The sequence below is a fragment of the Mastigoproctus giganteus genome, chromosome 1, assembly GCF_048544385.1.
Source record: "Mastigoproctus giganteus isolate SK-2022 chromosome 1, ASM4854438v1, whole genome shotgun sequence".
Taxonomy (NCBI): Eukaryota; Metazoa; Arthropoda; class Arachnida; order Uropygi; family Thelyphonidae; genus Mastigoproctus; species Mastigoproctus giganteus.
The window spans coordinates 35,826,004-35,842,678 of NC_143575.1; the positions used below are offsets into that span (position 1 = coordinate 35,826,004).

Sequence of the window (16,675 nt, forward strand, 5' to 3'; positions counted from 1 at the left end):
TGATTATCGATTTGACGATAGATAGCTTCAAGTAATAATGCGCACTGTTCTGTTCTTTATTAGTACTACTCATCAAATGACAGTATTCTTCAGATAGTAAGACATTCTTTCGCATCCTAAAGACAGATGATAATTTATCCATCATCACCATTCTCATCTCATCAATAGTTTTCTTGTTGGTAAAGAAATCATTATCAATTTCTTTTGATTTAAAAAATTTTTCATTTTTTTCCCACCACCAGTCCATTTTCATCATTCTCACCAAGCTCGATACAAAGTTGCCTACGAATTGCTAGCGTCTTTTCAATATCAATATCAGATTCGAACTCTTTTCTTCTCAAGGTAATTATCTCTTTGTTGGTTTCATAAAGTTCAAAATATTTATTTTCATTCAAAATTTCATTCTCCTCATTGATAAATGGTATGTGTAAAGTACCATTTAGCACATATGTTCATGAAGACATGCTGTATTATAATTTTAATACCGAATTAAATTGTGCAACAGTAATTTTTTAATGTTTCGCCTGTTTTTCATATTTATGAAAAATACTATTCTTCCATATATCCAAAGAATCACATCAACTCAACTTGTTGTTCATCCAATTCAGCTTTTGATTTATGCAATTTCTGACACTCATGTGGCCATACCGTTGGCACGTATTTAATCGCTCTTGAAGACATGGACATGGGTATCATAATAAATAACAAGTTGCCTCTTGTGAACTCATCTCCACAGAATTCAATACATCTACACTTAATGCTCGTGTTAGATCAGTTATATCCATATCAGTAGATTCTTCTTGTAGCTCTATAATTTTCCTTTGCAGGTTGCTTATTCCTCTGTTAGTTTTATTCACATATTCAACTACATATGCTGCACATGAATATTCTTCTATGATAAATTGTAAATCCAAATTAGACTTGGGCACTCCTAAAATCCAAGGATTGTAATTATTCATAAATTTCTCTTCCATTTTGTATTTAAGAAATACACGTGGTTGTTTAATATCAGCCCTTAAAATATTCAGATATTCTTCTTCTGATTGGGGAAGAAGATTTAAGGAATTCTTCGAAATTAACATGATTATCCAATTCTAATGAGTCATGCCTGTTACGATAAGCTAATCTTCAATTGTCATCTGTGGCCGTCAGTATCAATAGAAGAGTTTGCGACATTGGCCAAAAAGGTGCTTCAAATCGACATTCGTGTCTTTTTGCATTATTATTTTTATAACAGGTAAAAGTATGTTTATGTTGCTGTAAAATCTGAAGTTTTCTCTATAGAACATAATGCATCTATCATTTGGATTGCTTCTTCCATTCCACCTTCTTTTTCTTCTAATGGTGCAGAGGGTGCATTGTTCATCCATAATAATATATGTGCATGTGGACTTCCTCAATGTTGAAATTCAATGTGTTTAAAGAAATTCACAACATAATATTTCCCGAAAGGACTATAGGTTTTCGATTTTAAAATTTTGAGTATACTCTCAACAATTTTATTAAAGTATATGAAAGTATACTTTATTTTTGATTTTAGAAATGTCAAGTTGGACTCTAAATGACTTGTTTATAAATTATTTCGATTCCAATATAGAATGAGTAATGTTAGCTGTTATTCCTATTGATTTAAATGCAATTTGCAAATTTTCTGCGGTACGCATTTGCATAATTTTCATTGCCATATATAGCAAATGTTGGGGATTTACCCTACAATGATCAGATCTACAAATTGAACTCAATGCCATCAGAAAGGGAGTAATTTTCAATCCATTTTTAAATTTTTGTGCATGTCCCAAATATATAGCTCGAAAAGAAAGTTCTTCTGCATGTATATCAAATATGAAACTTGTTGGAGATGATTTCTGACCTGGTGCTATACATAAATATTTATCTTCAGACAATAATAATGTTTGTTGTTGAATTGACAATATTTCATAATCATTGTTGACAGGTTCCACAATTTCATCTGAATGTTCCTGTTCACTATCATCATTTGTCTCCAAGAAACAGTCACTCACTTTTATGCCGTAGAATTTATACAAAGGTGAATTTATGAAATACCGTAGCCATATTTTCACTATTTTCTTCTGCACACATCCTTATAGATTGAAGATTTATGTATGAGTCTTCGTTTTATATGTCCATTAATGGCATAATCATCATCTAATTCTCTAGGTAATTGATGAACCATCGTATTTATGTTAACTGGTACATTTATTACTTGTCCAATGATCCCATATTGTCCATGTTCATAACGTAAACGAGGAATTTGCATAAAGGGTAATCGTGGTGATATCAAACGCTCAGTTACAACATCCAGTGGAGGCAAATGAGTAGGATATGTTGTATATATAAATCCATTTGAAGGGGCCATAGTTGGTATCCGTCCCTCTTTTAATGAAGCATGACATGTATTACACGTCATGAAAGTACTCACTTCTTGTAAAGGAAATTCATTTTGAAGTAATTCATATGAAGTTGTTGGAAATGGTTTCAAATCTAATTGAAACCATAAATGATCACAAACATTACAACTAAATCCAAATGGATTTTTGTACACTGGTTTTTCAAACTCACTGTCAGCTCGTGTAGACACTATAGGGACATAATCAGGAATCTCATTATTAGTCATTTCTAATTTCGCTTTTTTTTCATGCACGATATTCCTTCATTCATTCTGCTGGAGTTTTAGATTCCTGATAAGTATCAGGCATAGTAGAACTCTGTGGCTGAATTTCATTATGATTTGAAATAGTTTGAATTTCTAATTTCATTTTCTTCCATTCACAATATTCCTTCATTATTTCAGCTCGTGTTTTTTTAGGTGCAGTTTGAGAACTCCCAGGCATAACGAAACACTCTTGTTGAATTTCATCTGGATTCATATTTCTGTCCAACTCCCCTTTCTTTCTTTCACGATATTCCTTCAAACACTGGGCTGTAGATTTTGGCACAGTCACTCGTGTACTAATCAATATGCTGATATAACAGTATAACGTAGCACGTCACTGCAACTTGTTGCATCACTGCACTTGTTGCGTACAATTGAGTTTTTTTGGGCACATGTGTTGTACTTGTTGCGTCACTGAATGCAACAAGTACTACGCATGTGCATCGGGTTCGTGACGATTTCTAGGTAAAGTAATGCTTTTTTCCAAATAACACTGGTAAAAACGTTTTTAACATAAAAAAAAAAGTAAGTGGGGCTTGGCAGACTGCTGGTGGAAGGTGGAAATGGACATCACTGAGATTAGAAATGAGACCATGTATATTTGTGAAATGAATGAGGAAGTGTTTGGATGTTTATATATTTTCACAGATAAGTCTGTTCTATTAGTTTGATTATGCATGATGCATACAGTACATAAAAATAAAAGTGCAGGCAGGAACATGTTGCATGAAGTAATGAATTTTTGGATATGTGAGAATATACACAGCTTCTTCATATAACATGGCCTCAACAAGGCTTCCAAATATACACACTACTCAGACTCTCTCACTCCAGTCACTATCTGGCAGCAAGATTATACACTAGCTAATCCATATGCCCCTTCTAGAGAGTTACAAAAAGATTCAATCCAGTGGACTATCTAGTGGCCAGCCTGCAAACACTATTTTAGAGCTGTATCCTTCAAATATAAGGAAGATCGGATCCCACAATGATGCCCATAATAATCTCAAACAATATCAATCATACTGTATGATGGAAGATACAGGGATCACACATATAATGCAAACAACAATAGGGCACCTTTCAGTGGAACAGAACAAGTGTAGGGTATTTTTCTCTTCAAACAATCAATGTCCACATTGCAGGTCCAATTGAAGATTTTAAACAAATACAGAACACAGCCTTTTAATAGACATACCAATCGTGACTGGCATGGAATTTCATTTACACGGGTTGTTCTTTGCTGTATGAAAAAGAAAATAAAAGACCGCATGAAAATAATAATGAAATTGTAAACAATGTGAGAATGCTCTTGTTCAAAGTTCTAGAAAATCAATATAACAAGCTAATTGATACAACACCTCAGTTTACAGTGCAGATAATTTGGAGAAAATGGTTGAGCCTGAACCATTTACAGTTCTAGTTTATTGGCCACAATTACCAGAAAATTTACAAAAACTAAAGAATCAGAATTGCAGCTGATCATGTAATACCTGACAAGTGGGTGTGGCAGGACTTGGATTTTTTTACTGGATTATATGGTGCATAACTGGTGGTAGTAGTCACTAAAGAAAACTTCAAAACTATATCTTTCATTTGGTACTCTGCATGCTTTGCTTTAATTCAAAATAGAGAGAGAGAGAGAGAGAGAGAGAGAGAGAGAGAGAGAGAGAGAGAGAGAGAGAGAGAGAGAGAGAGAGAGAGAGAGAGAATCTTTATTGCCCTTCACGGCCAAAAAGCCAGGGGTTTACAGCCTCCAGCCTCCCAAAACTTCCGGGAAAATTGGACAATTATTTACAAAAAAAGGTAATTTTACAAACAAAAACATATTTTAATACAAAGGAGAGAACTCCTTATGAGAGTTAAGTTATAGGGTTACAAAATTGTGATTTATTTTTGAATTACCCTGTATAATCAATCAAGATATTGTTTATTAGAATAGTTTGCTAACAGTGACTTATCAGTTAAACCAGCAAATTAAACTAAAATTATTCACACTTCTGTTTAGGAAGTAAAAAATTTTCATCTCAGCTACTTAATATTTACAAGAGCAGTGCATACCTGTTCATGAGTAAGGCCCGCTACATCACGGTCATTTATCATTAGTACCTGATCTCCCTCATTTAACCGTGGAATGCAGGTATCGGCTGGAGTATTAGGTGCAACTCTGGATACCAGTATAGGCAAATTCTGATCTGCTCCACCCTAAGGAAGAAAGAAAACTAATAAGTTTAATAATGAAGTCTGTGTGAGAAACAATACAATAATCCAACTAAAAAATTTTAATATAAAATACATTTCAATATCAGTGGCATAACAAAAATGTTATTACTACCTTTCAATAGCAAATTTACAACTTTCTTTTGTGTTTTTAAAATATCAAGCTTCTGAAAAATAGTAAGCTGCTTTAATAAAAAATAAATTTATTCTGCATAATATAATAATTCTAAGATGCATGATATCTACATTTACAAGGAAATCAATCTGTTGTGCGAAAGGATGTATTATTTAACCATGCAACTCAAATAATCACACAGTGCTTGAGCTGGGTTGAGAGAGGAGACAAGAGTAGAGAATGTGGTGGAGAACCCCAGGGGCTCACATCTGGTGAGTATGTGCTTGGCACACCCAGGGTCCTGAGCTGGATATCACCATTCTTCTCTTCTTGGTGATTTCCTTCTACATTAGTCTCTCTCTCTCTCTCTCTCTCTCTCTCTCTCTCTCTCTCTCTCTCTCTCTCTCTCTTAGGGTAACTTGGGAATTTTTTTTTTTTTTTGGCTGGTGCAGCATAAGCCTCAGGCTTCCTTGCACCATATAGCTAATAATAATAATAATAATAATAATAATAATAATAATAATAAGAGTTAGGGAAATCAGATATTTTGGAAGAAACTAGATGAAAATATTTTAGTAGGGAATAAATTTTTGGCCTCATGATAATTTTCCTTGGGTGCTTTCCCAAAGGGTATGATAATTTTAAGTTAGTTTTAGTTCATATTTAAGGTGCCACAGCCAAATGATCAAGCACATGATTATGTTGTTAGATTTGTTGGTGCATCAGCAACTGAGGCTACAATGCACTGATTTATGTTTCATATCTTCCATATTTTCTTTTCAAGTGACAGGCATATGTGACTACTGAATACAAGTGATGTTCACATAATTTCTATATCTTTTGAACTCCTCTGACCTTATGTGCTTATCCCAAAGTATAAAGAGAAAATTTATTTTATTTTATTTTTATTTAAAGGGCATTTATATAGGATTATTTTTATGCAATAAGGGTAGGTAGAACAGGAGCAGAATGTCTGGATATGGCAAGCGTATACAACAAATATCACTTTTTTGCACCCTTAAAAGATGGTAGTTGTTCTAAACATAATTTAGAACAACTACCATCTTTTAAGGGTGCAAAAAAGTGATATTTGTTGTATATGCTGCCCTACCATTAATGTCTGGACACCCTTCTGTTGATAGCTGGCCATGTCCTACTCCAGCATAACATCTCAGACAACTATAAATATGCTCACAGGCCTTTGTGGAGACAGTAGTATAATTGCAAATGCAAGATGCTGTGTTAACAGACTTCCAGCACAGAATAATAATAGGGTGCCATATAAGCAATAGGTCTGTACATGACATTTCAATGGCACTGAAGATCCCTAGATTGATGACTGGTGATGTGATCTGCAAACAGGACTGACTGGAGCAGAAATCATCAGAAAATGACCTAGAAAACCCCTGAAGCTGACAGAATGAGGAGAGCACTGCAGAGGATTACTAACTCGGAATGCAGGTAGACATTGTATAGCGCATACTGGGCCTCAATGAAACAAATGGGACATATGGCAGCACTAGCACTAACTACAAATGAGTTACCTTGTTCAGCCATTTGCAAGCCACTAATCACCTCAATTAATGTAAGACACCATCTAGCTTAGTGTAAGGCCTGCCATACTCAACGCCCCTCTACAAGGCTTGTCGCTGTGAGATTTAGTTTTTCTTTCGTAGTTGAAGGAGGCTTAAAGTCCAGTTTCTGTGTAAGCTTATCGATTTTTGTTCCAATTTATGTATAGTAGAGCGAGGATGAACCCTGAGGATGAACACTTCAGTGTTATTAATAATAATAATAACGATAATCATCTTTTAAAATTTCTACAATTAAGAATTGTTACAACTTGCTCAAGGAGGCCAGAAGTTTTGAATGTTATCAGTTATTGTGTAATGTTAATAAATTGCATTAGTCCCAATGTTCGAAGTGAGGTAGATGTCAAAAGAATTTAAGACATACGCTAGATATTAAATATATGTATAATTTGATGTGTGCATGTATCTGTCTGTTTTTAGATAAATAGACACACATACACTTTTCTACAAAGAGTATATTACTCAGTCTACTGAATGTAGACTATAGACTAATGAAAAACTCTGATTTGTAGTGATGAGTCATGGTCGTGTCTGGGGGTTGTGGATGCCCAGAGAAAGCTACCTGCTGAGTCGTGCTGTTTCTCGTGGTTTGGCCTGGGACTATTGGTTGTTGGACAAAATGACAAAGGCTGAGATCTATTTAGATATACAGGCCAATATGTCTATATCAGCAGGACAATGCTCTATACAATGGCCAGCCTTGAGCACTGATCTCAACCCTACAGAGAACTCAGATTAACTGGATCACCAGGTGTATGTGAGAAGAGACCACCCAAAAAAAGAGTTTAACTGGTCATCATTAAAACTGAATGTTGAATGGCAGACAATATTGGAGGGCATTTAGAAAAAAACTGGAGGAGAATGTCCAACAGAGATAAGAGGCTATAACAGTTAGTCTGTTATAGGCCAAATGATTGCTATCAAAAAGGCTAAAAGTTTCAGCATACATTATTAGTTTTCCTGTAAATAAAGGTTATTTGTAGATATGCAAGTGCCTAGATATTAATGGTAGGGCAGTGTATATTGGTACTAACAATGCTAAAAAGACATTCTGAGGCTTTATTTTAAAAAGTATGAGGTGACATTGAGAAGAAGCTGAAAGTTACGGCTGAATAAGGAAGTACTTGTAATTTTGCCAAAACATGATAGGGAGGAGTTTATGATGAGAACCTTGTCAATCAATTTGGCACTGAAGAAACTGTTCAAGTTAACAGACAAGATTCCTTTTTACAGGAATGGGATAATTATATAGATGGGGTGCAAGAATATTTACTGATGCAATAAAGGCAGTGTTAGGTGGGCTGGAAAACTGTTAGTTTAGGGGAATACACAGACTGATATTTTAACAGCAGCCATAAGTAGAGATTATAGTGATTCTTATATTGCTTCTATTTTGGCAAACAGTAGCCTGAAAAGCAGAACGGAAGAATTACGTGGCTTCCATGGGACTAGAAATTATATGGATTGTATAAGAGTTACAAAGAACACGTTTACTTGCTTGTATACTAATGCTAGGAGTATAGTAAATCAATTAGTTAAGTCACCAAATGCTGACATTACAGGTATAATAGTAACATGGTATCACTGATATTGAGGATACAATATTTGAATATGGCAATTATGATTAGAACCTTGAGAATACACTCTAAAAACAGTACAACCACTAGACACAGATTGCCAGTGTAACAACGAGTCAAATTTGGTAAGATATAAACACTGGGAAAACAAAAGGCATTAGTCTGTTATAGGCCAAATGACTGTGATGAGTATAATGAACAACAAGACAAATAGAGTGGGCTAACTAATTAGAATGTCTTATTGTGTGGGATTTTAACTTTCCAGATATCAATTGGAACTCATGGTTTGGCAGTTAACTCAGCACAAAACATTTTTTGATTTTGCTGGATGATTGCTTTCTACACTAACATATTAGAGAGACAGCAACAGAAAGCAATATTCTTGATCTGGTTATCAGATTCATCATGTATTAAGAATGTTCAAGTAAAGAAACCTTTAGGTGGCAGTGATAATAGCATATTGATTTTGAAATTAGTAAGAGAAATAATTACTGTCAACGGAAAGAGATTTTGTTTTTGAAAGGGTGATTATAAAAGGCACAGACATTTTTTAAACTCTTAAGTGGGACCAACTGATGATGTTGAAAGAAGTATTCATAGTAATCACCCACAGGTTAAGAGTTTTATGCCAAGTAAGAGATAGTATATTGTTCAGGATTTAGACCGAAAAGAATATCAGACAAACACTCAGTGGCAGAGAAGGCAAAATTAGGAAGGCTAATGTAGATTCCCGTTTTCCATTACATTCTTAAATAAGAATGCAGAGAAAAGTGGGAATTATTTGCATATGTTACCAATAGAAGAAGAGGGATGAATCACACTGGCCTACTAGATATGAATGGCATAACTGCTGATGATCCTGAACACACTGCACATAAACTAAAAAGACAAGTGGTAGGAGATAAAGAGCGGTTATAAAGGACTACTGCTCTTCATAGACTAGTGTGATAAGTGGGGTATCACAGAGATCAGTGTTGGGCCCCTTGACATTTTTAATATTTACCAATGATATTGATATTTCACAAGTTTCGTGTCTAAGTTGACAGAAAGGTGGGCAAAGTGGTTAATGACTATAATCAGGGTATAGTAGGTCAAGATCTAGATAAAAACTCTGCAGATGGAATGGAAAATGCAATTGAGGTTTAACAGTGCTAAATGTAAAGTACTGTATTTGAAAAGTAATCCCAGAATAACATAGTAATTGGACAGTACAGAACTGAAGGTAGTGGAGTATGAAAAAGATCTGGGAGTAATTGCACAGGTTGACATAAAATTCTCTGAGCAGTGCAAACAAGCTGCTACAACAGCATGTAGTAGCAGCTTGAACTCTGTGTTCTAGTGTTTTGCCAATGATATACAGGAACTTTGCAAGCAGGGACAAAGAGATGATTATCCTATTGTATAAGGAAATGGTTAGGCCACATCTGGAATACTGCACACAGATTTTGAAACCTCATTTTAAGGAGGTTAATACAAATCTGTTGGAAAGGGTGGAGAAGAGCAATAAGATTACTTAAGGTTACAAAGGATATGCATACCAAGAAACACTGGGATTCTGTAAATTGTGGTCTCTAGAAACTAGGTGCCTGTGTGGTGACCTGAATGAAGGGTGCAAGGCTTTAACAGGATTAAGTAAACTAAATGTGACACCATCTTTACTCTTTCTGAGATGAAACACACAGGGAGCATAAATTTTAACTGGGAAAGGATAGTTGTAGAAATTTTCATTCCGTCAGAGAGTAATTAATCTTTGGAATAAACTTCCATTTAATATTGTGGAGGTGGATAATCTGAATAAATTTAATGACGAATAATTTGAGGTAAAATTTGAATATCTGAATAATTTGTGTTCAATGCTGAGAAGACTGAAGATACTTGTTTACTGTTTTGTTCAATTGAATTTCTATAGATCGTAATTTCCAAGAAATACAATGATATCCTTCCTTACACCATGTTGCCACACCAATACTAATGATACATTAAGCAGGATGAATGTTCTTCCCCTTACTACGGTAAATAATAGCAAATGGAAACATATGATACCACTTCACAATATTTTAGGAATCTAAATCATTCTACCTTGGTTTGGGATTTCTTTTGACAATAAAGTTCACAAAAAAAAAAAAAAAAAAAAAAAAAATTCTTTTTTTTTTTTTTTTGTGAACTTTGGATCTTGAACTCTGTTTGTGGATAATTTATAGTACAGGAACTCCTCAATTTACGTAACACTTGTCTTATGCAAATTCGACTTTACGTAAGTTTTTGCCAGCCAGTGTAAACTGAAAAAAACATGGAAACATATTTTGCATCTGTAGATATAAATGGAGGAAAAAAAATCGAGTGAAAATATCTTAAATGTGAACCCATAACATAGTTGGTTTTTTTTTTTTTTTAATTTGTTCCAAGTCCTTGGAAGTTGAAAAAGATATATAGCTATTTTACTAAGCTATTTATCTCTCTAAAAGGTCATATTTATAATGGAAATTGCACTACATTTTCATCGTTATGATATGTTCCTGTTATAGGAATCAATGTTGAACGCCTTTGTGATATTTTTCTAAAGCACATTTCTGGAGGTAATGACCAAAAAACAATAAAAACAATTTGCACTTTCTCGTTTATTGGGCTTTTCTGTTACCGCAATCTATTATAGTAAACTCGATCTTATTGCATTTGCTATAATCCTGATAACTGGAATTCTGTGGGTTATGTTATGGTATTATGGTGAAATGAGTTCCCCTTCACTGAAATCTTCAATCATATAAAAAACATAAATAAATTATCAGAACCTTCTCTTCATTTCTATTTACTTATTACAATGGTTAAGGGAAAGGGACCAATGGGAAGTGCAATTGCTGGTAGTGCTAGGAAAAGAAACAAAATTGATTTAGAAATGAAGATAATTAATTAAGAAGTACGAAGCTGGACAAAGTTTGTCATCTATTGCAAGGGAATTAGGTCTCACTGCTTCAACAGTGAATACTATTTTAAGGGAATACAGTACACGTATAAAAGAACCTGTTAAAGAATCAACACGTTTAAGATCAACAGTGATCACAAAACAGTGTTCAGGTGCTATATCGAAGATGGAACAGCTATTAATAATATGGATGGAAAATCGGATTCAGAAGCAAGTGCCCCTGAGTACAATGGCCATCCAAGCAAAAGCAAGAAATATTTATGAAGATATTAAGGACAAGTACAGTGAACCCCAAGCCAAGTTCGTGGCAAGCAATGGGTGGGTTAATAGGTAAATGGTGCATGGAAGAAAATATGGCCACGGAACATAAAAGGCTTCGAAGAGGTTACAGATAAGATTGTAAAGGTTGCAGAACTACTTTAGTTGGAGGTCGATGCCAAAGACATGGAGGAGAGAAAGAGAGAAGGAATTATCTAACGAAGAACTTATTGACTTGAAGGCAGCGATAGTGAAAGAAGAAAATGCTGGCGAAGCTCAAGATGAACCAAATGAGGAGCCGAGATGCTTCTTCACCAGAGAGATGGCAATGTCGATGCAATTGCCATTGCATCCTGACAGCGAATGATTCTTTAAAGTTAATAAGAGGACGAATGATATGCTTGCTTGCTACGAAAGTCTACGATGAAAAGAAAAAGCCACTGTCCAGTCATCCATTAATATGTTTTTCGTAAGGTTGAGCAGGCGACCCCTTCTAAATCTCCACAGCCCTCAACCTCTGCAGTGTTGTACTTATCAGCTGAAGACAGCAATTCTGGAAATGATGCTCAAGATGTAAAACTTACTGATGTTATGCCTGTCTCCTTTCTTTTTTTGTAATTTTATAATTTTTTTAAATTGCGCACTTTTGTAATTTTTCCTGTGCACGAGATAAAAAATTGAATAAATACAATAAATAATTCTATTTACATGTTTGTTGAACATTTCTTTTTTGATTCGATCAATTCAGTGAGCATGGTTGCGAGTGCTGCTCAAGCATGCAGGAAATTCGGACTTGCATAAAATCCGACTTACGTAGTTCCGCAGAATGCAACCCTTACGTTAATCGGGGAGTGGCTGTACTTTATTGTACCTGTTAAGGTACAGTAAAGTACTAATGGTTACGAAGGTATTGTGGTTAGATATTGTGAATACCTGCTACTCTAAACAGTAGAAATAACTTCGTGAAGGGTAAAGTGTTACTTTATAAATGAAATTAGACATATTAAATGGTATGAAAATGGATGAGGGAGGTGCTACTATTGTTAGACATTATAATTTGCATCATTCCGTAGAAAGAACCATAATTAAGGATACTGAGAAATGCAAAAGATATGCTAAGGGAGCAATTTCTGAAGCCGAAAAGAGAGCAGTAAAAGGCAAAGACAACTTATGGTAAAGCTACAAAGACTACTCTGGTTGAGAACTTCAAAATAGAATTTGTTCAGAGTCTCAGATTAAGAAATTTAAGATCAGTAGCAGTTTGTTCAATAGTTTGAAAAAGAGAGAAGAATTCATAGTGTTAAATACTTAGATGAGACAATAAGGTGCTGATGCAAGAGTATCATTAGACTAGCCTAAAATTTTCACCCGAATTTTACAGGAAATGGATTATTATCCAAATGATTATTTGCTGTCCAGGAGGAAAATTCTATGCAGATATTTAAGAAATCTAAAGATTTGCTTAACTCTTTTGCTATTAGAGAATGCTGCATGAGATTTTACATTTAGGGCAATACAAAATTACCACTCCCAGACCCAAAGGGCATTAAAGAATTACCTGAGGTCAAGGTTGCCCATTCTTTGGAAAGCAAATAAGAAAGCCGAGATTACATGGACAACTTTTCAGGAATGGTTTATAGATTACTTTTGTCCAGCAGTCCTAAACATTGTGATAAAAATAACTTTGCGGACAATTATAAGTCATCATCATCATCAGCCATTTTCAATCCACTGCAGGATGAAGGCCTCTCCAGCAACTTTCCAGTTCCTTCTGTTTTGTGCAATGGCCATCCATTTACTACCCACAAACTCACGAATTTCATCTTTCCATCTCCGTTGTTGTCTTCCAGGTTTTCTCTTAGCTCCTCTTGGGTACCATTCTGTTATTTTCTTAGCCCATCTGTCATCGAGCTATGTGTCCTGCCCAAGACCATTTTAGTTCTTTAGTTTTGATAAGAATGTCCTTTACTTGAGTTTGTTGTATAATCCATGTGTTTCTCTTCTTATCTAACAGTCTGATTCCCAATATAATTTGTTCCATTCTTCGCTGTGCAGTTCTCAGCTTCTCTTCCATTCTTTTGGTGAGTGCCCAAGTTTCACTGTCATAAGTCATGGTGGGCAGTATACATTGGTTCATTATTTTACGTTTCAGACAAACTGGGATATTGCTCCTCAGTATGTGACTATATTTCCTGAATGCTACCCATCCAAAATTTATTCTTCTCTTGACTTCCATCCATTTATCATTATTACAGCTAATGACTTGTCCCAGATAAGTATATGACTCCACCTTTTCAATCACTGCTCCTTCAATCATTATATCCCTTTCTGTCACGTACTTGTTCATCATTACTTTTGTTTTAGCCATATTCATCTTTAGTCCAAAATCCTTCTAACTCTGCATAACTGATTAAGATTTTCCTCTAATTCTTTGGGATCGTGGCTTATGACCACAATATCATCTTCAAATCATAAATGCATTCTCCATTCACACTGACTCCTTTCTGCGACCAGTCTAATCTTCTGAAAGCTTCCTCAAAGGCAGCAGTAAACAACTTCAGAGATGTTCTCTCTCCTTGTCAACCTCCTTTCTCAATTTTAAATTTATTACTCTCTTTGTCTAGTCTAATAAAGGAGGTGGCATTCTCATATATTTTCTTCAAAATCATAATATATAGGGTATCTATTCCTTGTCTTTCCAGTGCCCAAAACATTTCCTTATGCTGCATGGAGTCAAATGCCTTTTCATAATCCACAAATGCCAGGCATAATGGTGTTTTATATTCATTTGCCTTCTCCATTAGCTGTGACATTACGTGAAGGTGATCCATAGTTGAGAATCCTGTCCTAAAGCCAGCTTGCTCTTTCGGTTGATTCTCATCAAGCAATCTATCTTATCTGTTAGTAATGACCCTTGTGAACAACTTGTAGATGTGGGATAACAAGCTAATTGGTCTATAATTTCCAATTTCTGATTTATTTACTTTCTTATGCAGCAAAACTATGATTGCATTATTCCACTCCTTAGGCACCACACCTTTTCTAATGTATTTTGTGAAGAGTCTTGCCAGTTTTTGTGTCATGTCTCTTCCTCCCAATTTTAACAACTCTACAGTAACTTCATCTTCCCCCAGAGCTTTCTGATTCTTCATTTTCATCAACACATGTTCTACCTCATCAGGAAGGATATCAAGTATGTTGTATGGGTTACTAATTTGTGATCCATCTTCCCCAATGCTGGCATCATTCCCTCGCTCCTTCTATAACTCTTTACAGTAGTCTTCTGCTATTTGAATTATGCCTTTTCTGCTATTCATAAGTACACCATTGCTATTCTTCAGTTTCAGTATCATTTGCCTTTCTGTATTACTGCTCATGGCTGCTGATTTAAATCCTTTGTTTTCCCTTAATGCTTGTTCTACTTTTCTTGTGTTAAATTTTCTTATGTCCTCTCTGAGCCTCTTTCTAATGGCTTTGCATAACTCAGTATACTCAATTTTCTCCCTGTCAGTGTTTTTCTTGCTTTTCATTTGTCATCTTCTGTTCATCATGACAAGTGTTTCTTGACTGATTTTCTTTCTTTTTTGTTTTTTTTTTACCTATAGGTTTCTTGGGCTTTATCGCTTTCAGAAAGTTGTAATATTCCTTGTCGATATCTTAGTCCTGAGCAGTCTGCAGAAGCTCAAACTTGTTCTTAAGTTCCAGTACATACCGCTTTTTCTCCTCTTCTGTTATCTCAAAGAGACCTTTGTATTATTTACTCGAGTCAGTTTTTTCCTTTCTTTTCTTACATCTATATCGTGTGCATCTTACCATTCTGTGATCACTTCCAACATTTACCTTGTTCAGGACGGTAACATCATTCACGATATATCTTCTGTTAGTGAGAATGAAGTCTATTTCGTTAGCTGTTAATCCGTTTGGGATCTTCCATTTCCATTTTCTGTTCACCCTTTTCTTGAAAAAAAAAAAAAAGTGTTCATTACTGACAATCCTCTAGATTCTGAAAATTCCACAAGTCTTTCACCTCATTCATTTCTTTCACCAATTCCAAAATTTCTTATAGTTCCCCTTTCTGCGCTGTTTTGTCTCTTTCCAACCTTAGCATTGAAGTCCCCCATAATGATAGCGTAGTAAGTTTTCTGTTCATCTAGAAGACTCTCAATTTCGGTGTACATTTCTTTAACCTCCTCATCATCTAGCTCGATGTTGGTGCATAAATCATTATAACCTTTAACTTATGCCTCTTAGAAATCCTGAGTAGTAGTCTTGACACCTTGGTGATGTACTTTTGAATTACAAAATGTTCTTTTTTATATCTTTATGGACCAGAAAGCCAACTCCACCTTCACTCCTTTCACTGTTTCCATTGGTGTACAGCAGATTTCCACTTGATAAACTTATAAGTGATTCATTTCTTCTTCTTGTTTCAGCCAAACCGAATATATAAGTACATTGTTATATAAGTACATTGTTACAACCTATTTCTCTGTACAATTGTTCATTGTACTCATTCGAGTCATCAGGCCTATAAAACACTCCTACTCTTATTTTTGCTTTTCCAGTGCTTATGTCACGCCAAACTGATGTGACAAATCAAGTCAGAAAGGACATTAGGCAAGCGAAGGTAGATTACGAGAAATCTTTAGCAAAGAATGCTAAGAAAAACAGCAAGGACTTCTTTACTTATATAAACTGTAAAAGAAAGGGGATGAATCAGATTGGTCCACTTGATATCGATGGTTCGACTGTTGATGATCCTGTTCAGACAGCAAACAAACTGAATGAGTATTCTGCATCTACATTCACACATGAGGAGTTATTAAGGAAGGAAAATTCTAGAAGTTTATCAAATTGTAACAGGGTACTTAATGATTTTGTAATAACTGAGAGCAAAGTGGAGGAGAAATTGTTGAAGTTAAACATAAGAAGGGCACCTGGGATGGGATCTATCCAGTTATATTAAATGAGGCAGCAAAGGAACTAAACAAACCCTTAGTCATAATTATGAGAGCATTCTTGGAATCAGGGTATCCCCAATTCACAAAACACGAGATGCCTCCGTAGCCAGGTGGGCAGGAACAGCAGTGCGTAGCACACACTTCTTGATTAGACCGGAGTTCGAGCCCATGACCACCAAATAAGGAGGATGTGGAAAGGTCAGGGAAAGGTCAGCATGGGTTTGTTAAGGGTTTTGGTTTTTTGGTTATTTTTTTATTTTTTTTTAGGAGCATTAGCAACTAAGGCCATATTGCTCTGGGATATGCAGTGGTCATTCCCTGACCTTTCCGAATCCTCCGTATTTGGTGGTGATGGGCT

General features: G+C 35.2%; 1 protein-coding gene across 1 annotated transcript in view; it reads right to left on the reverse strand.

Moving 5' to 3' along the window:
* Ptpmeg (protein tyrosine phosphatase Meg) overlaps positions 1-16,675 on the reverse strand; it is a 526,004-nt gene that overhangs the window by 121,543 nt on the left and 387,786 nt on the right. Inside the window, exon 17 of the mRNA XM_090379497.1 lies at positions 4,736-4,879. Within this exon, the coding sequence (XP_090235623.1) occupies positions 4,736-4,879 (144 nt within the window). The remainder of the gene's footprint in view (positions 1-4,735; positions 4,880-16,675) is intronic.